Genomic DNA, 25460 nt, shown 5'->3' with positions numbered 1-25460 from the left:
TTTCCCCACATTTCGATTCCGACTTTGCCTGAAGGCGGAAGTGAGTGGGCGGGAAGGCCTAGCGCCCCTCCCCGGAAGTGGGCGGGGACTCACCGGGCCCTACGTTCGTCCCCGCTGCCTCCCAGTCGGTTTGAGGCTGAGGCCGGTCCTGGCTTTGTAGCCTGCTCAAGATGGCTGCGCAACCACCCACCGGGATCCGACTCAGCGCGGTGAGCAGCCGCGAGGGGTGGAGCGGGCCGTGTCCCAGGAGGGCGGGCAGGCGGGCAAGCGAAGGGGGGCCGGCAGTGGGCGGTGGCGACTCGTGGGCCCGGCGCTGCGGCTGGGGCTGTGGAGGGGCTGAGGAGGGGGCGGCCTTCTGGCTGCTGTCGGCGGAGCGGCCGTGTGGCCGGCAGGGCCGGGACGGGCGACCAGGGCCAGGGTGCGTTCCGTTTCCTCCGCGCTGGTTTTCTGTTTTGGCCCCGCGGCTTTGGGGCGGGCTGGGGCCTCAGCCCCTCCTCCCGGTCTCCTCCTGGCTGCCTCGCAGCTGTCGTCCGACGGCGAGGCCTCGGCTGCGGGCTCTCCCGCCCCTCCAACAGCGGGGCCCCTGACCCTTCCCGGCCGCCGGGCCCGGGGACGCCCCGCGGGGAGGGAGCGGCTGTCTGCGGCCAAAGATTCCGGGCGGCCTGGACCTCAGAAGGGTCGCGAGCCGCGACGAGTCTTCCTGATCCGTTTAAATTACTGCCGCTTCCCTCCAGTGAAGTCCTCGTGCCCCAATCCCTAGGTCACCGAGCTCTCCTGTTTCCCCTCTAGCCCCCTTAGTTGCGTCCGTTTCGGGACATTTCGGGTTCTTGGAAATCCTAAAGTATTTCTGTTATCTATGAATCTCATTGTAGGGAACAGTCACACACTTATGAATTAAAATTTCACCTCCTAAAGTGTGGGCGTGGCCACCCTGCCCGATTATCATGAAAAAGGAGTCGTGCAAAAAGGTACCTTCCTCTTTTGAGGTGGTAGATTCTTGCCATTGAATTCAACATTTATTAATGCCATTCATTACCTTAAAAACGGTGCCTTGACTCTGTGACTTGTTTCATTCATTTAACATGACGCCGGTCAAACTTAATTGCCTTGTCTGATGAGCTTGAATTGGTATCTGGGTTTACTTTGCATTTTCTTGACTAAGAAGTTGAAATTTCTTCATGTTTCAACTTTTTGGGTTTTTGTGTTTTAAAAAAATACCTATTCAAAGATTGGAGTATCTCTTATTTTCTTGGGGGAATGTTTATTGATGTATAAAAGAGTTTTTTATGTATTCTGAATATAGGCCCTTAGGTTATGTAACTGGTTTATTGAATGAGATAGTATTTAGTAGTTTGAATATAGAGAGCAACTTCTTTCTTATCGATAGCTTTAAACAGTATTTGCTAATTGTTCTTACATCTGGGTGAATCTGGCACTTTCCAATTAGTCTTAGGTGTTGTAAAGTCTAACCTCGTTTAAAATCTTCTTTAATTTAATGCCTTGCCCTATTCCCTCCCAGATTGGACTAAATTTTAGGCAAAAAAGTGAACTGATTTCTTCCTATTCCTGCACTTGGATTCTCTTCTCCCTTCCCCAGCCCCTCCTATGTATGTTGCTGTCTCTGGCTTTATTTTTGTTAGCTGGCTCTGTGAGTGAAGCAGCTGTCTATGTGCTAAATCTTTCTTTTGGGCTGTTTGGAACCTCTTTGACAGAAATCTCCCACCTGCAGCTTCTGGACTGTATCTACTGGTCTCTGCTTTGGGACAGGAATTGGCAGACTACAGTTAATGGGCCAAATCCAGCCTGCCACCTGTTTTTGTGTAGCCCACAATCTAAGAATGATTTTTAAAAGGATGGAAAAAAAACAAAGAATAATATTTCATAACATGAAAATTATGTGAAATACACATTTCAGTTTCCATAAATTAAAGTTTCATTGAAATATAGCCATACTCGTTGGTTTACTAATGCTTGCATTAGGAGAGGGTCTAAGTGATAGATTAATTTATGCATTTAAGGCACAACGGGTGAAACATAATCAGCAAATTTTAAAAAAATCTTTTAAGGAGTAGGGCGATCCCAGAATGGAATGCAGAGTGACAGAAACTTAATTTTTAAGTTTTTGCTTTTTGCCTCAGTATATCTTTAATCAAATGCTGATGCCATTTTATTGTTTTCCAGAGACCCTGCTGAGGATTTAGCTGGAACACATGCTCTTTTTGCCTCCTCCCAATCCTGCAGTGCTTGTATCACTGTTTTTGGTTGAATTACTGTGTAATTTGTTATCACTTTTACCATTATTCACAAATGTCCAACCAGAACTGTGATTGCATTTTCTTTGCTGTATGACTTCTTGCTTTCCCTGAAGTTAATAATTTATTTGTGTTTTGTTTGCTTGCTTAATTTTTCTTTGTATTGATCACTGTTTCATCCAAACTTTAAGAGGACTGGAAAATATTTTCCACGTGTTCAAGCACACCCAATATTCTGCCAGTTTTGTTGGCTCAGTTGTGTTTTGGGGACTTCCCTTTATCATTTTTCTGGAAATTTCCTTCCCCTTTTTGTTGTGTTTACATCCCACATATTCCTCTTCTGGGGTTTATTCCCTTAGCAAGAACAGTAAGTTAGTGACTGAGCTTGGGCTCAGGAGCCCAGCTGCTTCGGTTCGAATCCTGACTGGAAACTGGATGTGTGACCTTGGGCAAGTTACTTAACCTCTCTGTGCCAGAGTTTCCCATCTAAAGGGTGGGAATAATAATCTTACCCACCTCAGAGGTTTGTTTTAAAAATTGCAGGAGCAAATACATATAAAGGGCCTGTGCATGCAGTAAGCACTCAGTAAATATTTTCTTTTTTTCTTTCTTGGGGTAGAGCCTATCCATCCTTCCAAAAACATGTAGTTTCCTGAGAACAGAGTACGTGGAAAGAAAAATTGGTTATGTCATTTCTTGGACATATGTTTATGCTACCATTACTTGCTCCTTACATATAATTTGATTGAGTTTGTAATTCTAGATTAGAAATGACTCTTGATTTTCCATCCATGCTTTTTTTTTTTGATTGAGTACTATGCAGCTGTATTGGGTGCTTATTAGGCTAGAATCTCAAGTCCTTAATAATCTGGAAAACTTTCTCATTTTTTTTCTTTCCTTTAACAGAGGTTTCCTTCACTTGATCCCCTGCCTCTCTTACCGTGTATCTCTCTTACTCTCTTTATAGAATCTCCCTGGACAAAATATTTGTTTTTATTGTTGGGCATATTAATCATAGTATTTTTGAGGGCTTTTCTTTTTGCTCACTGCATTGCCTCTGTTTCTTCCTTTTCTCTGTGTGCTTTTGATTCTATTCCTAATTTTACACATTCTCAAATGTCTGGAGATGATTAGCCTTCTGCTTCCCAAGTGAGACACTGCAGTAAAAGCTGACTGGAGAGTACAACTTGCCCCTTGATGGGCTTCAGTGTTGGGTGATCAAATACGAAGGAGTCAACTACTTTGTGGGGGACACCCTGTGTCAGTATCAAGTTTAAATTTTCTTAAAATTAATTTTTTAAAACTTCAAACAACAAGAATAAGATGCGAGTCAACTATTTTGTGGGGGACACCCTGTGTCAGTATCAAGTTTAAATTTTCTTAAAATTAACTTTTTAAAACTTCAAACAACAAGAATAAGATGCTGTCCAGAAAGGCTTGGCACAGTTGTAAAGGAACAGAACTTTTAGAAGTCATTTCAGTTTTCCAGAGACAAATTCTACATCTACTCTCCTGCTATGGCACATATGATCCCAGCTGCTAGCTCTTTTGGAAGCTCAGCAGGGAAAAGGAGATAAGTATATCACATTGTTCAGTTTGCTGACTTAGTGTTTGTTTGTTGTGCTAAAATACATGTAACATAAAATACACCATCTTAACCATTTTTAAGTATATGTAGTTCAGTAATGTTTAGTACATTTGCATTGTGCAGCCAATCTCCAGAATGCTTCATCTTGAAAAACTAAAACTATATCCATTAAAAATAACTCCATTTTCCCTTCCCCCATTCCCTAGCAACCGTCATCTACTTTATGAATTACAAGTACCTCATATAAGTGGAATAATATATTTTTTTGTGATTGTCTTATTTCACTTAGCATAATGTGCTCAGGGGTTCATCCATGCTGTGGCATGTGTCAATATGTCCTTCCTTTTTAATACTGAATATTGTATGAATATACCTCATTTTACTTATCCATTTATTCATTGATGGACATTTAGGTTGCTTCCACTGTTTGGTTATTGTGAATTTAGGTGTACAGTAATCTCTTCAAGAGTACTTTCAGTTCTTTCCAGAATCTACCCAGAAAGTGATATTGCTGGATCATATGGTAATTCTATATTTAATTTTTTGAAGAACTCTTATATTGTTTTCCATAGTGGCTGCACCATTTTACGTTCCCTCAGATAGTGCACTCAAGTACCAATTTCTCCACATCCTCCCCAACACTTGTTATTTTCTGGTTTTGTTCTGCTTTTGTTTCATTATATTCGTATTTGTATTATAAAATATAGCTATCCTAATACATGTGAGGTGGTACATCATTGTGGTTTTGATTTGCATTTTCCTAATGATTAGTGATGAGCATCTTTTCATGAGCTTATTGGCCATTTGTATTCCATCTTTGGAGAAATATCTAAGTCCTTTGCCCATTCTTTAATTGGTTTGCTAGTCTTGTTGATTTGTGTAGGAGTTCTTTATATATTCTGGATTTTAATCCCTAATTTGATACTTGATTTGCAGGTGTTTTCTCCCATTTTGTAGGGTTTTTTTTCCTCCTTCTATGCCTTTTCACTGTGTGTCCTCTGATGTATGGAAGTTTTATATTCTCATGTAGTCCAATTTATTTTTTTCTTGTGTTTCCTGTGCTTTTTGCTGTCATATCCAAGAAATCATTGCCAAATCCAGTGTGATGAAATTTGCCCCATGTTTTCTTCTTAGAGTGCTGTAGTTTAAGCTCTTATGTATAGGTCTTTGATCTAATTTTTGTAAAGGGTATAAGGTAAGGGTACCGTTTCATTCTTTTGCATGTGGAGATGCAGTTTTCCCAGCAGTGTTTGTTGAAAATGCTGTCTTTTCCCCATTGGATGGTCATTACACCCTTGTGGAAAGTCTTCTGATTGTATCGGAAAGGGTTTATTTCTGGGCTCTTTGCCTGTTTGCTTTCAACCAACCCACTGTCAGTGAGCCTGTTTTCATCGATTTCTCCAGAGAACAGACCTCCAGTTCTATACTGGGCTGCTCAGGGTGGAAGAAGGATCTGGGGTTATCTTAAATGTTTCTTTTAAAGACTTTCAACCTACCTTATTTTCATAGTCCTTAATACTTTTGATTTAAATGGCACAAAAATCTAATTACTAAGTCTTTTCTGGGGTTCTGCCAAGGTTCCTGGCCTATGTTTTCATTGGGTTTGCTGTCTCCTATAGGCTTCACATTCAGCTTTTTCAGGCTGTAGAACTGGTTTTCACTAGTCTCTGCTTTCTAATTTCCAGATTACTGGCTGTCTTGTCTACTGTTGCCCATCACTTCTCTGATTCTTTTTGTTCTTCTGGGTTTGTGCTTTCCCCATTCTCCCCCCATTATATAGCAGTTTCAGGAAGGGCACAGGTAAACACTCTCCATGTGTTTAGGTCTCCATGTTTAAAAAGTCTTATATTAGTTTTTAAATTAGTGACTATTTGTTGATTCTGAAGTTCTATTGATTTTTTAAAAATCTATGATCTTGATAGCATCACATTTTTGTGTTTTTTGAAAACTATTTTTTAAATGTCTTATTCAAGTGATATTTATTTTAGGGGGTGCTATTTACCTAATGATCTGGTGGAGGAGAGAGTTTACTACTACCGTATCTTGTCTGCTAACATTTTCTCCTGGTGGATTGTTTCCTTAAATATTATTTTAGATGATTGTCTTGCCAGTGGGTTTCAGCCCCGGGCAAGTTCGCTATGGATTCAATATGACCAAAGAAATCAACAGCAAAATGTTCTTGGGTGAAAGGGTTATACCCAACTTTATTTCCAGGTGGCAGGTCAGTCACTAGAATCCCGTTCACTCAGAGCGAGTCTGCATGCAGCAAGCCAGTCTCTGCCTCTGGGCCCTTCTGTCCGCACAGCTGTCCTCTGGGCCTCTCTGCACAGTAGTCCCACACAGTCGTCCTCTGGGCCTCTGTCTTCAGCGCTGCCACCACTCCAGCCTCTGCTCTGCTCTCCTGCAGCCTTGTAGCCCTGCCATCGTGTCACCCAGAGCACTGGGCAGAGCTCTTTATAGAGTCAACAGCCATGTATTGTACACAGGTGTTCAGTGAGCTAGTCAACCAGGGCCAGGTGAGAATCCTAACCACAGGAACTCTTATTTTATCCACATGATACACTCATATATTCCCTCAAATAATGACCTGGGGAATCCCATGTTGTCTGGTTGAGGCTGTGTCTCCACAGTGGTTCTGCAGGTTAAATTGAAACACTTAACCCCACTGAATGCATGCCTCCTTTAACAGCTTCATGTTACACTTCTTTTTTTTTGACCTTGAGTTCAAACCAAAACAGACAAGCTTCCTATTAGGCAGAACCCCACTCTCCTCTTTTTTGTATTGAGGGGGTGGGGAGCAGTTCTGAGTTTCTTGAGTGCCAAATCTCCTATCTCTGAATAACCATTAAAACCGAAATTTTTGTATTCCAGTTAAGCACCCCACTCTAATCCCCAGTTGTCTTGCCAATGGGTTTCAGCCCTGGGCAAGTTCACTGTGGATTCAGTGTGACCAAAGAAATGACACTAGGACGTTCTTGGGGTGAAAGGGTTATATGCAACTTTATTTCCACGGTGGCAGGTCAGTTACTAAAATCCCATCCACTCAGAGTGAGTCTGCATGCAGCAAGCTGGTCTCTGCCTCTGGGCGTCTGCCCTCACAGCCATCCTCTGGGCTTCTGTCATTGGTGCTGCCACCACTCCAGCCTCTGCTTTCCTGCAGCCTTGTTGTTGCCCAGAGCACTGGGCAGGGCTCTCTATATACAGTCAGTAACAACATATTGCCCACACGTGTGTAGTGAGTTAGCCAACCAGGGCCAGGTGAGAATCCTGGACACACAAACTTTCATTTTAGCCACACCAGTGAGTACATCCCCATTTTCAGATTTTATTTTCATTTTTAATTCCCTCTTTACATGAGGCCCTTGAGGATTTTCCTTATTTTTATTTTTATACGAGCTCAGTTGTGCTTTAAAGGAATACTTTTTTTTTCTTTTAACACACTAGTAATGCTTATTACTATTCAAGTGTTCTTCCAAATATTACAAATATTACAAATATAAGCTGATACTATTACCACCCTCATTTTTACAGATGACAAAACTTGAGGCACAGACATTAAGCTTCTTGCCCAGGATTACACACTATACTCTGGTATTTCTGCTTCTGGTGCATGTGTTATTTCTGCTTTGGCTATGCAGGTGTGTTTTACTAGCAAATTATATGGTCTACAGATGAGAATTAAGAAGAGTTTAAAATAATTGCTTATGTTTACCCAAGAAGTCACTGTTGTGCCTTCATTATTTCTTGCTGAAGCCTTTTTTGCTTTGCTCTCCTGGGACTCTTCCTCAAGAACAGTGTACCATGTCAGTGTGGCCTATAGGGTGAAGACATTAAATGAGAATTGACATTCCCACCATCACACTCTGCTGTACATTTAAAATAAGAGTACTGTAACATGGGCCAGAATACCCTATTTCTAACTCCAGACTCCATGCTTAACTGAAGTGCGTAAAATAGAGCAAAGACAGAAATTCCAAGGGTTTATGGTGCTTGATTAATCATTTTATCCTTTGGTAGTCAGAGATTTTTATACCCCAAAGCCATGTCTCCCCCAACCCAGACACCCCCAACAATAAGATTAGAATGGATGAGGATTATGCCCTTTTATAAATGGCAGAATGATGCTTATACAAGGGGAGTGGCTGGGACAGGAAGATATTCTCAGGTAGATTAATTGGAGAGAAGGCTTCTTGTGCAAGGTGAAGACCTGGGAAGTTGGTTTTCATTAAAAACTTGTGGTATGTGCTTTAGAACACCTGGGTTGCTTATAGTCTGTATACATGAATGTGTGCCATATTACATTATGTATGCCATAGAAAGCCTGAATTACATATGTTATGTTTTGAAGACCACTGGTCTACAAAATAGCATTTCTCATATGTGTACTTCCATCTAATGATGAATGATGCTTGGGGATTGTCTTAAAATCAAGTGTGGACAGAGGAGTAGACCTCTTTCTGACACCTTGTGGCAGCAGATGAGCACTACAGAGTTGGTTTGTTTTAGAATCAACTCACGTTTCTAGGGCTCCTCACCTAGACCTCTTAAGAGTGCCACCTCTCCTTTTTTCCTTGAATATAAAAGAATCTGTTAAGAATGAACACGGGAAATCCCCATTGCATGAAAGTTCTCTGCGTATTGAAAATTTCAAGACTCAACCTTTTAAAACCACATGTACATGTGTTTATACATTTGATACCTACATTACTTAGGAATGTAGTTCCCTATAGCATGAGGTTCATTGGCCTCATCTTCCATACTGTATTACCATGAATAAAATAAGACCTAAAATCCTTGGAAACCAAGAGTGTTTGTGGCAATTTAACTGTTACCGGGCTGAGTTTGTACTCCTCTGTGCTTTTCTGCACCATAACAAAGAATTGGAAGCTAGAGACACGATAATGAAGTACAGCAAGAGCATTACTTGAATACACTCCAAGGAAGGAGTGAGCCAGAGTCAAGGTACACAATGGGCCCAGTCTGTTCTCTGGCTGGAAGGTGCTTACTTAATTGACAAGGTGGTGTTATTTGATTTACAGGTCCTCCTGTATAGCCACCCCTCTCAGCATGGCCTTTCCCATGATTTGGTGTGGTTTGGGCAGTTCTTGGTTCTATTCAGTTGTGAGGGTGTTGGAATCTGGCTGGGACCAGTTTGGTCTGGTCCCCATAGGCAAGGAAGTTATCTCCCTGCAAAGCCTTTATTGTCTTCACATCCTACCTGGGCAGAATTTATGCAGTCTTTTCTTTGAACCTTATCTTCCCCTTTCCCTGCTGCTCATGTCTGTCTTTCTGCCTAACATTCCTAATAGATTAGTTGACATTGTTTGAAGTGTTGGTAGATGAATACTACTTCATCACCTTAAGTTCTCAAGTTTGACTATAACTAACCGGACTAAATAATATAATAAAGTGTCAAATACCGATTTTCCAAGACATCTCGAGAAAAGCCTGTTGATTAACAGGCAAAGCTAGGTTTATTAAAACGAATGCACTGAGAAAACACCCCCTTGACAAAGTCTTAGTTGTGTCTCTCAGTAATTTTGAGGTAAGTTTTGTAAGGCAGGTTGTGATTGGGCAGTATGTAATACCATGGTTTGGATTGGTGGACACAGGAGGAAAGAGTTTTGAAGTCTTGATAAGTAAACTATTTTTCACAGCCTTACCTCCCAAGACTCTTTATTTTCTATGTTGTATGTTCAGGTATCCTGAAGCAAGCAGCTGTCATTTTTGCTTGGTCTCAATTTAACACAGGGACAGAAAATTATATTGGTTTCTGTTTCAAAAGACCTGAATTAATTTACGTGAATTATTGGTTTATTTCAGCTTTGCCCGAAGTTTTTACATACAAATTCTACTAGTCACACATGGCCATTCAGTGCAGTCGCTGAATTAATAGGTATGTAAAACTGACATTTCATATATGGTCTGTTGCTTGCAATTGAAATTTTAAAAAACTTTGCATTGAAAAATAATATGCAGATGTGCTTTTTAAGAAAAGAAATGTGTCTTGAACAATGTGTAGGTTACCTGGCATAACAAGTGTTCAAAAAGATGTCAGATTATTCACTGCTCAACCCTTCCTGGACTACTATGAAGGTAGTTTAATTTGTTAAGTTCACAAAGCATGTATGTTGAAAATACTTTTATACCGAATATAAAGGAAATAAATCTATCACAAAAAGTGAAAATTGTTTTTAATAGTTGGAATGTATGCGTAACAGTGGGTTTTTCTGATGTTAGTAGGAGTATTAATGTTATATTTGTGGTAGTGTTGGCAGGCAGCCCCATCTAGAGAGAGAACTCCCTGTGTACTAGGTGAAACCTTAGCCCAGGCAGGCAAGGGTTTCTTGACTCTGAAGGAGATTGAGCAGGTCAGACAAATGTTAGGTATAAGGGAAGAATTCATTAAAGTGAGAGTAGCAGCGAATGGCAGCTGCTTTTGCAGGCAGCAGAGAGCAAGGAAGAGCCCAAGCAGGAAAGGGAAGCTCATTGAACTCCTGCTCAGCATAGGGCAAATCCCTTGCCAACTCCTGAAGCCAGAGTCACCTGGTGTGTCCAGTGTGCACTTGCACAGCGTGGGAACTAAGCCCCTACCAGCCCAGGATGTGGAGAGCTGCAGAGCACAGCATGGAGTGGGATTATGTTCTGAGAACTTCCCAAAGGCAAAACAAGGAGATGTTCAGTCAGGCTACTAAAGAGTGTGATCGCACAGCTGCAGTCCTGTCTGGGTCACCCAAGTGACAGGAACTTGAAAGCCTGAATCAGAGCTCTCAGTAGCCCTTCCCCACTTGTCTGAAGTAGGCCAGAGAGAGAGAAGACTTGTGCTTAAGTCTAGAAAATTGAATGAAATAGCAAAGTAACAAAGGCACCACTGGAAGAGCACAGAGCCAAATGCAATAAGTTGAGTGGTGAGAAGTCTTTATTTAAGGCAAAAAGGACACACTCGAAGAAAGGAGGGTGCAGGCAACCTCAGAGAGGAGGTAAGCTCAAAAGCGTAGAATTCTGTCTTTTAAGGCAAAGGGGGGCGGGCGTGCAGGCTTGACGTGTGTGTGGTTTCATGATGTCTCTCCAGTGAGAGACATTATGTTACCATCCACAGTCAGTCCTATAGATATTCTGTAAGATAAAATTAACACAAGGAATTTATTGACCCTGTTCTTCAAGATAGTGGTTACCCTCAAGCGCTGGGAACATACCAGTGAGGACCACTCGGCCTGTCCTAACATAGAGTCAGTTGTTGGCTGATTACCCACCAAAGAGTATGTCAGGAATCTCGCCTTCTGAGTCTCTGATTTTTAAAATGGAATCTTAACCTTAAGATGGAGATCCTCCTGTTCCTACTGTATTGTTTATATATCAACATTTTCATCACAGGCAGAAAAATTTACTCATGATGCTTGTCCCATATCCCTGTCCTACCTCAGTAGTACTTGTTTCCTCTAATAGAATGATCAAGTATAGGATTGTATTTCAGTAGTGCTTTAATGAGCATAAGAGACAGGTTTGTAGATCATTATGGATCATGATTGATTTCTTCAGGAAAATTCATGCACATGAAATTTTTTTTAAATTAAAGCATATGTTTGAGAAACATAATAAAATAATTATATTCTTAGAAATCTTAGATATACTTCAAATTCATTATCAAGGAAGGGTTGGTTCTGTTTCAGGATATGCAAGAAAAATAAAAGAAGGATATTTTGAGTACCCTTCATTTCTTTGGTATAGTTAGACTTTCCAGTCTCATAGTGCTAACTTAGGCTTGAGTTCAGGTGGGTTTTTTAAGCCCCACAGAAGATACGCTATGACATTGTAGCTCTTTACTCATTCTTTTTTTTATGGCAACCCAGAGGAGCTACCCAACCAGGGTATGTTCTTTTGCATATAGTGATTCTCTAGTTTTGAGTTAGAGCAACTAAAAGTCATGGTCCTCTTTGTGGTGTATCAAATTTTAAGTTTTTAATGAAACACTGTCTTTCCTAAAGTAGTTGAAAAAAAAAAGATTATTTGGTTTCAGTGATAGGCTTTGTTATGGAAGGATTGTTTGAGAACCATTATTTATATTGTAAGAAAGACTTCAAAATATGCCCTAAAAGTATATTCAGTCATTTAGGGTTATTCAGATGGACCTTATTTAGATAGACAGGAAGTTGATTTTGTTACTGGTACTGTTGAAAGGGTTTTCATTTTTCTTTTATGTGTTCCTTCATACTTAGCTGTTCTGAGAGAAACAAGGATGCTAAACTAGGGTGTTAATTAGAGGGGTGTAGGGAGCTCATAGAAACATTAAGAGCCACCAGAAACTTTCATTAGATTAAAGGGCGACAACTTAAGGTAAGCTACATCTACATGTATTGCTTAGTACAAAGTGATACTGTGTTCTTATTTATTCAGTAACCACATTGTGTTCCTTCCCTATTAACTCATAGTGTTAGTTGACACTTAGCTTCCAGGTTTCCTCTTGATAGCCAGGGCAGAAGACCTCCCTGTCTTTGATTTCTCTGTAGTACAGTGATTCTTACTTATACTTTATCAGATTGTGTGTACCAGTTTTTACTATTTAACAAATGGAGGGCTTTGGAAAGAGTTAATTCTGTTAACAGTTGATGAATAATATAGCAGGGTACAGTTTAACTTCATATTTTCACATCTTAGGAGTTCCTAAACATTATAATTTTTGAAGTTTCCTTAAAAATATTACCTCCTACACTGTAGGTGGCAATGTCAGTTGGTACATCCACTGTGGAAAGCAGTGTGAAAGTTTCTCAAAAAAACTAAAAATAGAAATACCATTCGACCCAGTAATTCCACTTCTAGAAATATACCCAAAGAAAACAAAATCCCTGATTTATAAAGATATATGCACTCCTCTGTTTATTGCTGCATTATTTACAATAGCCAAGATAGTGAAGTGACCTCAGTGTCACAGATGAACGGGTAAACAAAGTGTACCTATACAATGGAATATTATTCAGCAATAAAAATTCCTGCCATTTGCCATGACATGGGTGGATCTTGAGGCTATTAAGCTCAATGAAATAAGCCAGGCAGAGAAAGACAAATACCATATTATTTCACTTACCTTTGGGTATAAATAGAAAGCAAAACAGAATGAATGAAGCAGCAGTAGATTTACAGACACTGAGAAGTGACTATTGGTTACCATGGGGAAGGGGTTGGGGCTGATGTGGGGAGAGGGTGAGGGGGATAAAGGAGTACAAAAATTAGCAATCATAGTATAAGTTGGTCATGGGGATGGTAGTACAGCATAGAGAATAGCCAAAGATTCTGTAGCATCTTCCTATGTTGATAGATAGTAACTGCAATAGTGGTGGTGGGGGTGAAGGTTTAATAATATGGGTAACTGTTGAACCACTGTGTTGTGTACTTGAAACTAATAAGAGATTATGTTTCAATGATACTTTAATAAAAAAAAAATAGTGTTATTTTGTTGCTTGTTAAAGGATTGTTTTGAGTTAACTGCTCTTTAAAATGCAAAATGAGAATTTCTCAAAACTTGTGTCACAGATAATGCGTACGATCCTGATGTGAATGCTAAACAGATATGGATTGACAAAACAGTGATAAATGACCATATATGCTTGACATTCACTGATAATGGGAATGGTATGACTTCAGATAAACTACATAAAATGCTCAGGTATGTTAAAAAATGTCATATTTCTTAAAATCATTGCTTTTATTCAGTTCAAGGGTTTCATGTGTCATACTTGCTGCCCATAGTTTTTTTTTTTTGTAAACAAAACACTACACCTACAGTGTGTTGTCTCCTGTATCTGCCCATCATTTTTAACTACTGTTATATTTTTAGACAATCCTTACCATTCTTAAAACCTCCTCCATATGTCTGACATCTAAAATTCTACCATTCCGTTAGAGTCGTAGCACACTGAATGGATCAGTTATTTACACTTTATTGTAAATTAGTTTTAACCAGTATTTCCAATAAAACTTAACCACTTTTGGTGTGGGGTGATTTTAAAGACATTCAGAAGATGAAGCTGCATAAAATAGTCATAAGGCCTTGGGTTCTAGGATCACAGAAATAGGTTGTCAGGATGAAGCTAAATATATCTAAAATGGAAACAAAGATACATAGTACATTGTAGGGTAGAGGGGAATTTGGCAGCAGAGGCATTTCTACTGTTCTGAAAATATTCATTACGTTGCCAAAAAGTCAAATTTACCCTGTCAATCATACTGTAAGTAGTCTTGCTGAGATCAAGACACTCATTCTCACTTAGAGGGAATTTCAAGGCCCCTGGAGTGCAAATTATAACTCAACAGCTTAGCCAGGATGTGCCAAGCAATGAGCCACTGTTTTAGTATGTGTAACCCTTACACCCCTATGATGTAGATTTGGTTTCTGTTGTTTGAGAGATGGGGGAACACATCAATATAAAATCAGTTTGCCCAAGGTCATACAGCTAGGAAAGATGAGACCAGCATTCATACCAGGCTTTTTACTTGGTTATTACAGGTTTTGAATAAAATGCAGAGGTCACACATTTATTTTTAAAATCTCTTCTTTTTAGCTTTGGCTTCAGTGACAAAGTCACCATGAATGGTCATGTCCCAGTTGGATTGTATGGAAATGGATTCAAGTCAGGCTCTATGCGTTTGGGTAAAGATGCAATAGTTTTTACCAAAAATGGAGAAAGCATGAGTGTGGGCTTCTTGTCTCAGACCTACTTGGAAGTCATAAAAGCAGAACACGTTCTTGTCCCAATAGTGGCATTCAACAAACACCATATCCTTTTGATTTTAAAATAGGAACTATAGGGAAACTCTGAATAAATATTCTGAACTATTCCCTCCTTTTGCCCTCATCCAGATTCTTGATTTTTAATTACACCTCCCATTTTAGCTCTTGTTCCTTTCTACTGACCACCCTACATCTGAGGCTAAGCATTGTCCCTTTCTCTTCTGCATTGGAACTATGCCATGGGAATCCTTTAAGTCAGGTGGCTGTGTTTTATATTGATTTCCCAGAATTCTCCTCTCCATTTCAGTTTTACTATGGTCTGGTTTGAATATTTCACTAGTGACCATGGAAAGCAAGATATTTTTAGGAAAATGTCTTCTGTGTTTTATAAACACATTCAAATATTGGAAACCATTAAATTAGGTTTGAAATCAGAGTAAACTTGCTCAAAACATTTTGGTGGTTATTTGAAACAAACTACACTTTTGTAACGTAGAAAATAATTGAGGAAATTGTTCTTCTATTAGTTGAATTGGTTCCCATACTGCAATTTGTGAAAAATATGTTGTTGGTCTGAGTCTTTAACTTAGGATATACGACAGATGATTAATTTAGCAGAATCAAAAGCAAGTCTTGCTGCAATTCTGGGACATTCTCTGTTTTCAACGGAACAGAAATTACTTGCAGAACTTGATGCTGTTATGGGTAAGAAGGGGACAAGGATCATCATTTGGAATCTTAGAAGGTAAATGTAGACCTCAGCTAGTTGTTTACCATTTGGGAGATGAAATGCATTGTGCAGGAACAGTTTCGTTACATTTATTCCTTGTTACACAGTAGAAATACTTTGGAAGGTACTCACCTGCTGGGTGTCAGTAGTTTGCCTGCTTTTTCTTGCTGCGGAATATTACAGCGTATGTATGGATGGGCCACCATGTGTTAACCATTCACCTGATAAAGGACATCTGGGTACAGGTTTTTGTGGGAATATAATTTTTATTATATTTATTTTTCTAGGATGATAAATGCCCAGGAGTATAATTGCTGGGTTATATGGTAGTTGAATATTTACTCTTTTTTTTTTAAGAAACTGCCAGAAATGTTTTTCATATTGGGTTTACCATTTGACATTCTTACCAACCTTGTATGAGTGAATAATACAGTTGTTCTACATCTTCCTGGACTCCTTTAATATTTTTTCTTGCTTTTGTCCCCACCTTCCATGACGCCCACCATGTGTGTTTTGCTTTGTTAACTTAATAGTATTTGCTTGCTCTGAAGTTAGCTTAGCTCCTTTAAAAAATTACTTTTACAGCTATAAAAATGCAACTGAGTTTGATTTTGATAAGGATAAATATGACATCAGAATTCCTGAAGATCTAGATGAGACAACTGGAAAGAAAGGGTACAGGAAGCAAGAAAGGATGGACCAAATTGCCCCTGAGAGTGACTATTCCCTGAGGGTATGTATGCAGCTTTCTTTGTGGTCTCTTAGTGAGAAAATCATCAAATAATGGAAGTAGTGTTACCCTTTTGTGTTATAAATGCTGCCAGCAATCTCTTAAGTGAAAGCATCTCAGACATGAACCAATTTGTTAAACTTGAGGGGTGCACTGGTGGTTTTGTTTGTTTAGAAAATGTTTTTAAATTGGGAAGCCATCAGGTCTTTTTCAAAACTGAGCTATGAAGAACTTAAAGTTCTACCAAGTGATTAGATTAACTGAATTGGGAATACTAGAATCAGTATATGCTATGATACCCATATTGATTAATTCAATTAAAAAAACCCAGCAGAGTGTTTTTTTTTTTATTTAAAATACTACACAGTACATAGACATGCACCTCTTATTTGGCATCCTAAAGCAATAAATTATAGACTATAGCTATGTACATTAATACAATTTTGTGATAAATATTTCTGAGATTTGATGTTAGAAATGGATAGGTACCATGATAAAAAAGTTTCTTAGTCACTATGTTAAGACATATAATACTTCTACCTTTATTTTCTGTGCTACCACAAACTGAGAATACGTTTGACATTTATGAGTTTACCGTAACTCTGGCAATTATAGTGTCAGATACTTACTATTCCTTGATATACCCCAAAATGTTACTGAAGTATGTTGTTAAGAAGATCTTGGATCTGAAACAGGTTCAGAGGCGGCCAGAGCAGACAGTGTGGTTTTAGTATACCACAGAGTAAAATGTTTTAAAATATCATTAATAAATTTTATATATGACAAAACAAAACATAACTAATTTTGAAATAAGGAGTCAGGAAAAAAGTAAGAAATGTTCAAATTTTAATTCTGTGTTGAACCTTTCATCTATCCTTTTTGGTAATTCATTTTCTTAGGGATTTCTGCTAGCTTGGAGGCAAGCACAGAAGAGCATTTTAACATGATTTAGGATGCAAATTTTGGTCAAGATTCTGAAGTATCTAAACTTTAATGCATTAAGAATTAAAAGCACATCTGGATTCCTGCTGACTGTCATAGCTCAGTTTTGAAAAAGTACCATGCTTGTCTACTTAAGTGTTGGTACATTATGATATTTTCTTTTTCAATAGTCCCTTTTATTAGATTTTGCTTGTGATTTCTGCCTAAATAAAATTTATTGATGCTTTTTAAATCACAATAGTAATATATGTACTTGACCCAAGAGTCAGAAAACATGGTCCTTTTTGTGTATGTGTGTATTTGTTAATTAAAATAAAGTCATACACACTGTATTTTAACTTTTTTCACTTAACGTCAACATCTATATTAGTCAATAGATTGTCTACAAATCATTTTTATTAGCTACAGTTTATTGAGTTTATTTTTAATGAGAAGTAATCCTATTACCTAATATAGCTTTATAGTCTATATTATTCTATTAAAATGGTTCATCTATCAAAGCAAGGTAGTTGTTTTCATTTTAAATACATGGATAAGTAATGTTGAAAAAAACACAGATAATTATTTGGAAAGGACAGATAATTGTATGTCTTTGCAGGCTTACTGCAGTATATTGTATCTAAAGCCAAGAATGCAGATCATCTTACGTGGACAGAAAGTAAAGACACAGCTAGTTTCGAAGAGTCTTGCTCTCATTGAACGTGATGTTTATCGGCCCAAATTTTTAGTATCCTTTACTTTCCTTTTTATGATGCCATATAGAGATATATTAATCAAGAATATTTCCCTCTGCCCTTTCTCCCTTTATCATGATATGGATTCTAATCCTCCTCTCCAACTTTGCCTTTATGTACTTTTGGACTCAAAAAAAAAAATGAAATAGAGTGATTTGAAGAGAATGAGATGATGTGTTCAGAATTTTTCTTAACATTTAAGACCAAAACGGTAAGAATTACTTTTGGATTCAACTGCAGAAATAAAGATCATTATGGAATAATGATGTATCACCGAAATAGACTCATCAAAGCTTATGAAAAAGTAGGATGTCAGTTAAGGGTAAGTTTTATATCTGAAAATGTTCATATCTCTTAGAAAAGTCATTGTAATGTGTTGGGTCAAATGTGAAATAATGTGCTTTTTTTTATAATGACTTTTCAATGTCAGTGTTTTGAGTAATATTGATATGGCACTTGAATTTAGAATAGCTTATATTAACTTCTCTTTTGGTCCTGAAGAATCTTACATGGGGCATGGAATGTTTTTTTAAATCTCTGTTTTACAGATGAGGAAACTGGGTCTAACAAAGTAACTTGGCTCTAGACCTTCCAATGAGTATGGCTCTTAGACATAGATGCAGATCTTTTGATGGAAGTTGGATATGGGTCCCAGATTGTTTCATGCTGGAATGAAATTGGTTGGTTTTAGTTAGTGTTGACTCAGCAGACTAAAAAATAGTATCTGATAGGGGATTTACTTTTCTGAAGTTACTTCCTAAATATACTAGAGCCTTCCTTCTTAACCACCTCCATTATTTTGAAATTCAGTTGAAGATGAACATTGCCTTCTATGTTAATTTGTTTATTCTTTATATGTTTTCACAGGTGTGTGTGTGAGACAAATTCACTGATAACTTCTGAAAATCAGTTTTATTAAAAGTTTAAATCCAGGCATATTTTGCTTTCTAATTATCTAATTTTCATTTTCTATTCCTGTTTCATTCTAAATTCTTTATAGAGTGATAGAAGCTCTGCACAGTATAATAGTGTGGGTTTATCTTGAATATTATTCAACAGAGGTTGTACATATTTTACATGACATGAGCCCAGAATATAGCATTTTTTAAAAAAGAAATGAACTCTGTTGGGCTTTTATTTATAACCACTAATTTCAGTCTAAAAATCCAGAAATCTGGCAACCAGGATAAGAGGTAGCAATAACTTACTTAGAATGCTAATTTTTATTTGTAATAGAAATACTAGTTTTTGTCAAAAATATTTTATAATTAAAATTACAGAATTTCACTGGTAATTGAAACTGCTTTTTTGGTAATAGGTCTTATTTCTCAAGTGTTTTGAGTTTGAAGAGAAACATTGTATCTGCAGCAGAACATACTTGTTTTTGTCTTTTTTTTATTGTTTAGGAGCCTGACTTCAGTGTGATAACGTTTACCATTTTTCCAACTCAGTTTAAATTTGCATTATGTTAATTTGTGACCATGTTAAAAACAGGCTTTTGCAACTAATTTAATGTTTTTTCTTTACCAGATGATCAACTGGGTCTGTTATTTCCAGTCTGTGGATCCAGTAAACATTAGTTCTCTAATCCCTGGTATGATTTGCCATGCTAGGTGTTCAGCATAAGCAGATGATAAGATAGATAGAGAGCATACTCTCAGACTTCTGTTTGGTGAGGGGAATATGGTACATTCTTGGAGCATGAGAAAAGGCTTCTCGGGGAGAGTGGTGATTGAAATGAGTCTAGTTGACTTTACTGTGCTGGAAAATCTGAAAAGGGCTTTCCAGGCAGAGAGAAAAGAGTATGTGCGAAGGAAGGGAAAGAGGCTTTGGAGAATTTGGCATCATTAAAGGAGTTAATTGCTGTACCTGGACTGGATGGTAAGTGGGCAGTGGAGTAATAGAAGAGAGACAAGATGAGGCTGGAAGGAAGGTGAAAAAGAACTGCAAGCTGAATGGTACTTTGGCTTAGAAATTGTAGAAGCTGAGGGAGTACTGGCAGTTTTTCATAGCATAGGGTTATGATTAGATTTGCAACGGCTTCATCTGTAGTTGTATTTAAGAAAGTTTTCCTAAGTTACATATTTTTTCGCTTTTTGTTGATTCAGCTATAATCGTGAACAAAATACCCTTGTTAATCACATGTAGATAATCAGAATGTTTGACTTATATACTTTAAATTCAGTGTTGAAACTAGTAGGTTTAGAGGTAAGTTGATCTCAGCTAACATAGGTTTATATTTCACTCCTATTAGCAATTGATGTGTAACTTTGTATAAATGACTTGAATTTTTATCTGGCAGCTTACAGAATATAAGCCTTTGCAAGGCACAATGAATATTGAAAGGAATTAGTGTGGTTTTGCATCCAGTAAGGGTGGTCTTTTTTTCCCCCTTGTATAAAATTGGGAGTGAGGACACTGTCTAAGTATTGACAACAGTGGAAGTGGTTTTGGAAGAAGGCTCCCCTATATTTAGGAATTAACTCCCAGAAAAGTAAATTACCTCTCAGATACTGTTTTTGAATCTAAATTTCGTAAGAATCATGGAATAAAATATGGGTAAATGTTTCATACGAATTGTAAATTTTTGTGGAAAGGTAATTATTTTGAACACCATGTTTTATGCTCAAAACACTGACTTCATTTTATTTTTCAGGCAAACAACATGGGAGTTGGAGTAGTAGGAATTATAGAGTGTAATTTCCTAAAGCCAACTCATAATAAACAAGATTTTGACTATACTAATGAATACAGGTATGTTCCCTATTTAAATTACTGACTTTTTAGTTTATCTTGGAAATACTTTCTAACTTTTTCTAAGCTGAATTTCTATCTTGTGGATTTTTTTAATATTACAGAATTTTAAGAAAATTGGTAGGTGAGAGGTTTACACAGAGAACACATTTAACCATCTTCTTTTGGCCTAGATATTGTATTCTACTCTATCCCAATTAGAAATATATTCTCCCCTGTCTTTACTGATTTAAGTATTTATGAGGTTCATAGAAAGTGGAAGGAGTAACTGCTTACCTTGGTATCAGCATTTTTAGTGCAATACAAAATTCTGAAACTCAGCTTAGATGGGAACTTTAAGATACTTTTAGTCCTGTGTGCCTTAGAAATACTCGTATCCAAGAGTGGTTAGAAGCCATAGAATAAACATGACTATCAATTTTACTTGTACATTTAGGAAGCACAGTTGTCCTAATGAGCATATGTTATGTAGTAGAATGCAAACATAGTATTTGTGATAAAGACAAAGATAAATGCCATAGGCCCTTTCTTCAAATAGAGAACAAATAAAACAAAGTGGAAGGAAAGGAAATAAAGGTAAAGGCAAAATCAGTTAATTAGGAAACATACACTATTTGAAAGAGGGTAATTTAATATAAGGAATTGTAACTAGAAGAGGAGTGATTACTAAAAGGGTAAAAAAAGACAGTATGTGCTAAGAACTAGCAGATACAGAAGAAAAGCTGTCACCTCTAGGTTGAAAAAAGTAAACAATAAAGGAACTAGGAGAGGACACCGTGCCCCTGAAGTTAGAAATTCAGATCTCTTCATAGAGTGGTGACAAACATAGTAATAAGCTACCTACCATGTCAAAATAAACTGTCCAGAAGTCCTGGCTGGGGCTGCTCTGTAGGCATGACCTGCTGTTGCCAGATAGTATGGCTAGGCTGGAGTTGGTTTGTAGAGGAACCTGTCTTTGCTCAAGGATGTAAGTACACTGGAACTAGGCTCTTGCTAGAGGACCTGGGCTGGTCTGAGAGCACAGCTGGATGCCTTTGGGAGGCCACTGGACTCCAGCCAAATAGCAGTGAAGTACCAGAACCTGAAGGACAAGTGTCTGCTGCCGTCACCTGGCAGGTTCAATGCCCCATTAACTCAGGTTATTCTTCAGCCTTACAAACAAAAAGGATGAGTGCTTATAGTTTCAAGCTCCAGTGTCACAAAACAGCAAAGAAGACTGAATTTTGAGCTGAGAGACAATAAAGTGATGACTAACAAGAGTCAGAAAGGACAAAGTTTGTTTTTTAATGAGATCAGTGAAGTCTGTAAGCTTCTGGCAAGATAAGGGAAAAAAGAAGAAAACAACTCATTGACATAAGAAATAAAAAGGACATTACTACAGACACAAAAGCATCAAAGGAATAACATGAACAGTTCTTCACCATTGTAAATGATATAGACACATTCCTTTGAAATTGACTCAATTTTTAGAAAATTTCCCATATATTAAATTCAGACAGGTAAGGAAGAAGTGGTACCAGCTTTACACAATCTTGAAAGGTTTTATGAGGCCACATAACTTTGGTAGTGAACTCATGAATACAAAAATGGAATTTATGTCAGTGTCTCTCATGAGCAAGATATAAAAGTTTTTATTAAAATAATAGCAAATATCATCCAGTGACATGTAAAAATGATAATACAATCTAGTGGATTGTATTCCCAGATGGTTTGTGTGATTTTAAGATTGAAAAGTCAATGTGATTCTTAATATTGATGTTAAAAAAGAAAAATCTCATTGTTATTTTCATAGGTACCAAAAAGGCAACTTGATAAATCACAAAACCCATTTCTGATTTAGGAAAAAAGGGAACACTTAAACATTAATGGAAGGGCATATTGAGCAATACAGAATATTTACAAAAAACAGCAAGTATCATTCTTGATTGTGAAATATTGATAGCTTCCCTTAAGAGTGAGAATGAGGTAAGGCTGTCAGCTACTCACCACTGGTCTTGAAGAAATAACCAGTACAATAAGGCAAGAAAAAGAGACTTTTAAAGGATTGGAAAGGAAGAAATGAAACTATTGATGAAAGTATTAAGTATATAGAAAGTTCAAAATTATATGCAAACGTAGAGTTTAAAGAAACTGTATTCAAAGGTTGCTGGATAAGAAATACTCAGAAATCATTGTATTTCTGTTCACCAACAATAACAAAACCAGAATGTGAAGTTAAAAAAAAATAGTCATTTATAATAGCATCAAAAAAAGTGCTTAGGAGTAAATAAAATATGCAAAGACCTCAACACACTGAAAACTATAATATATTGTGGAGTGAAATTTAAAACCTTAATAAGTAGATACAGCAGGTTCAAGAAGTGAAAAGCTGAATATTATAAGATGTCAATTTTTCTTTAAAACAAGTAAATAGAATTAAAAACTTTAAGAAGTGAAAACTCAGCAGTGATGTTTGTGTCAGTATTGATAGGCTTTTACTAAACTTTATGTGAAAAATTAGAAAACCAAAAATAGTTAAGACAATAAGTGAACCCTGTAGTTCACTTCTAGGTATATTCTCAACAGAAAGAGGTACAGTCTCATGGACTGAGCAGTAGAAGCGATGAGAAAAAACGGAAAACATGGTATGAAAGGGAGAGAAGCTGCATTCGTGTTATTTGGATGCCTGCCTATTACACTGTTACATGACCTTGGGGCTTTCTGGTGGAGAGAAAGTGGGAGATAATGCTTAGGCATAGATAGGTTTAATATTAATCTGCCAGCATAGAATTTGAGTCTTATTTTCTAAAAGCTTTATTTTAAATTTAGAATGTTAGGCTAACTATACTTTGTACATAGTTCTGGCACAAAAGGTGCTTAACTCATTAATAAATAATTACTCAAATGTGGCCTTAGTTTATTTATCTTAATAGGTCCCATTGATTTGCTTTTTATTAATATAATGTAGAAGTGAAAGTGTTAGTTGTGCAACAGAGGCTGGTTTGAAGTATACCTGCTTGGAATGATTGAATACTTTAGTAAACCAAACATTTGAGTTCTAATTTGAATAGTTTATAAGTTTATTTGTTGGGGTTGGAGTTCAGAGAGCCTGTGGTTCTCCCAGTAATTGGTCTACAGTATACTTGCTTAATAAAGAACCCCCAAAGTATTACTGTTTTGTGTCTTAGTTCCTATATGATCCTGGCTCTGCTATAGGAACTTTTAGGGTCTTTATAGTAAGTTGCCATTAATTTGAGTGTTCTTTATTAACTGTACCTTTTGGAGTCTTCATCTGTCCCTCTCCTCAATGTCCACATGATCATTAATAGGTTGTTTATGCTTTCTCCGTGTTTGACAGATTTAATCTTTATCTTTATTTTTTTCTTAAATTGATTTTATAATTCACTTTTTTAAGGCTCACAATAGCAGCACTAGGAGAAAAGCTGAATGATTACTGGAATGAAATGAAAGTGAAGAAAAATACAGACTATTCTCCAAATTTGCCAGTTGAAGAAATACAGTAAGCACATTAAAAGAATATTAGCCCACTCTAATATCAAGATGTAATAATGGAGGGTACAGTGATTATACAGTGTCCACAAACTTGATTCTAACCTATAGTAAGAAATAAATTCTATAACTGTAATCACCACATCATGAAGTAAACACATGAATATACACATTTATACATACATACATACATATGTGTATGTATGTATAAGATTCACAAAACAGTATTGACCCATATGTTGTGTGTTAATAGCATTTATTTCATTTAAAAATGCAAATTTTTAATTGATTTCATGATCCAGTAATGAGTTGCATCTTACAGTTTGAAAAATCCTGGTCTTGTATAATAGGGTCATTCAAAGCCAGACTTAAGTTTAGATTCTAGTTCTGCTGCTTAAGTATTTATGTGACACCAGCCATGATATTTGGTCTTTCATAAGCTTCGATTTTCTCTTTGTAAAATGGGAACATTAATAACACCTAACTCCTAGAGCTGTAAGAATTAAAAGATGTGATGCTTGACGAGCACCCAGAAGGACATGCAGACACAGTAGCACGCCTGGGAATGTGTGTGCTGATGGGAAGCTGTCTAAGATACATCATGAACAACAAAAAGATCTGACTTGATGTATTGCTCATTGTGTTTTTAAGGTGTCTGTATACATATGCATAATTCTCTAAGCATAGAAAATTCTCCAGGATTAAAAAAATTAACAGTGGTGACCTGAAACAAGGGGTTTGGTTTTACTTTGTAAACTTGTGTATTTGAAGTTTTATATAACTAAGTAAATATTTTTAAAACTGAGTTTTAAGTTACTGGCATTAAGGTAACATTTTCATATACTAAATGTGTGTACATAAATTCTTTACAGGATCATTTTTTTCAAAAGATTAACATGAAAGCATTTTCTAAACTATAAATAGACAAATTTTGTTTTTCAGAAATACGCTAGAGGATAAAAATGTAATAAAATCATATATTGCTTAAATTATACTAATACAACTTGTCTATTTTTTTGTACTTGAGTGCTTTATAGTGCTAATAAATAAATTGCACATGCTAACTTAATATAAATTTAACTTACTACAACTTCATATAAAAGGACCAAGGCATTTGGAATATATTCTTAAGTTGTTTGAGTTTTTATCATAAAACAAATTTAATAGTATGCTACTAATATTAAGTCACTTTATTTAGAATGGCCTTTGTTTAAATTTAACCTTTTGACTGTAACCAAATTGTTGTTTTTAAATTTAAATTGCTGTACAACAACAGTTATGTCACAGAATTTTCAAGAACAGAAATAAGTAACAGTCATTTTGTGGTGGAAGTGATGTAGAAAATCTAAAGTATACTTAGCATCTACATTTTCATGCTAATACATATATATTTTTTTATTAATCTACCATTGATACACAGTCTTATGTACAGGTTTCCCATGAGCAACATTGTGGTTACTAGATTCCTCCCTACTATCAAGTCCCCATCACATACCCCATTATAGTCACTGTCCA

General features: G+C 37.0%; 1 protein-coding gene across 2 annotated transcripts in view; it reads left to right on the top strand.

Moving 5' to 3' along the window:
• The first annotated feature begins 43 nt into the window (after nt 1–43).
• The window catches only part of MORC3 (MORC family CW-type zinc finger 3), a 48120-nt gene continuing 22703 nt past the window's right edge, over nt 44–25460 (top strand). For both annotated transcript variants that reach the window (XM_037014764.2, XM_037014766.2), the window contains exons 1-10: nt 44–209; nt 9664–9736; nt 13369–13501; nt 14397–14611; nt 15164–15311; nt 15882–16029; nt 17567–17695; nt 17905–18024; nt 20359–20456; nt 23851–23955. In XM_037014764.2, the coding sequence (XP_036870659.2) occupies nt 171–209; nt 9664–9736; nt 13369–13501; nt 14397–14611; nt 15164–15311; nt 15882–16029; nt 17567–17695; nt 17905–18024; nt 20359–20456; nt 23851–23955 (1208 nt within the window). In that variant the 5' untranslated portion in view covers nt 44–170. The remainder of the gene's footprint in view (nt 210–9663; nt 9737–13368; nt 13502–14396; nt 14612–15163; nt 15312–15881; nt 16030–17566; nt 17696–17904; nt 18025–20358; nt 20457–23850; nt 23956–25460) is intronic.

This window comes from Manis javanica, chromosome 3 (assembly GCF_040802235.1).
Source record: "Manis javanica isolate MJ-LG chromosome 3, MJ_LKY, whole genome shotgun sequence".
Lineage (NCBI taxonomy): Eukaryota > Metazoa > Chordata > Mammalia > Pholidota > Manidae > Manis > Manis javanica.
The sequence above is the reverse complement of the archived record's forward strand: the minus strand, read 5'-3'. Positions and strand labels throughout refer to the sequence as shown.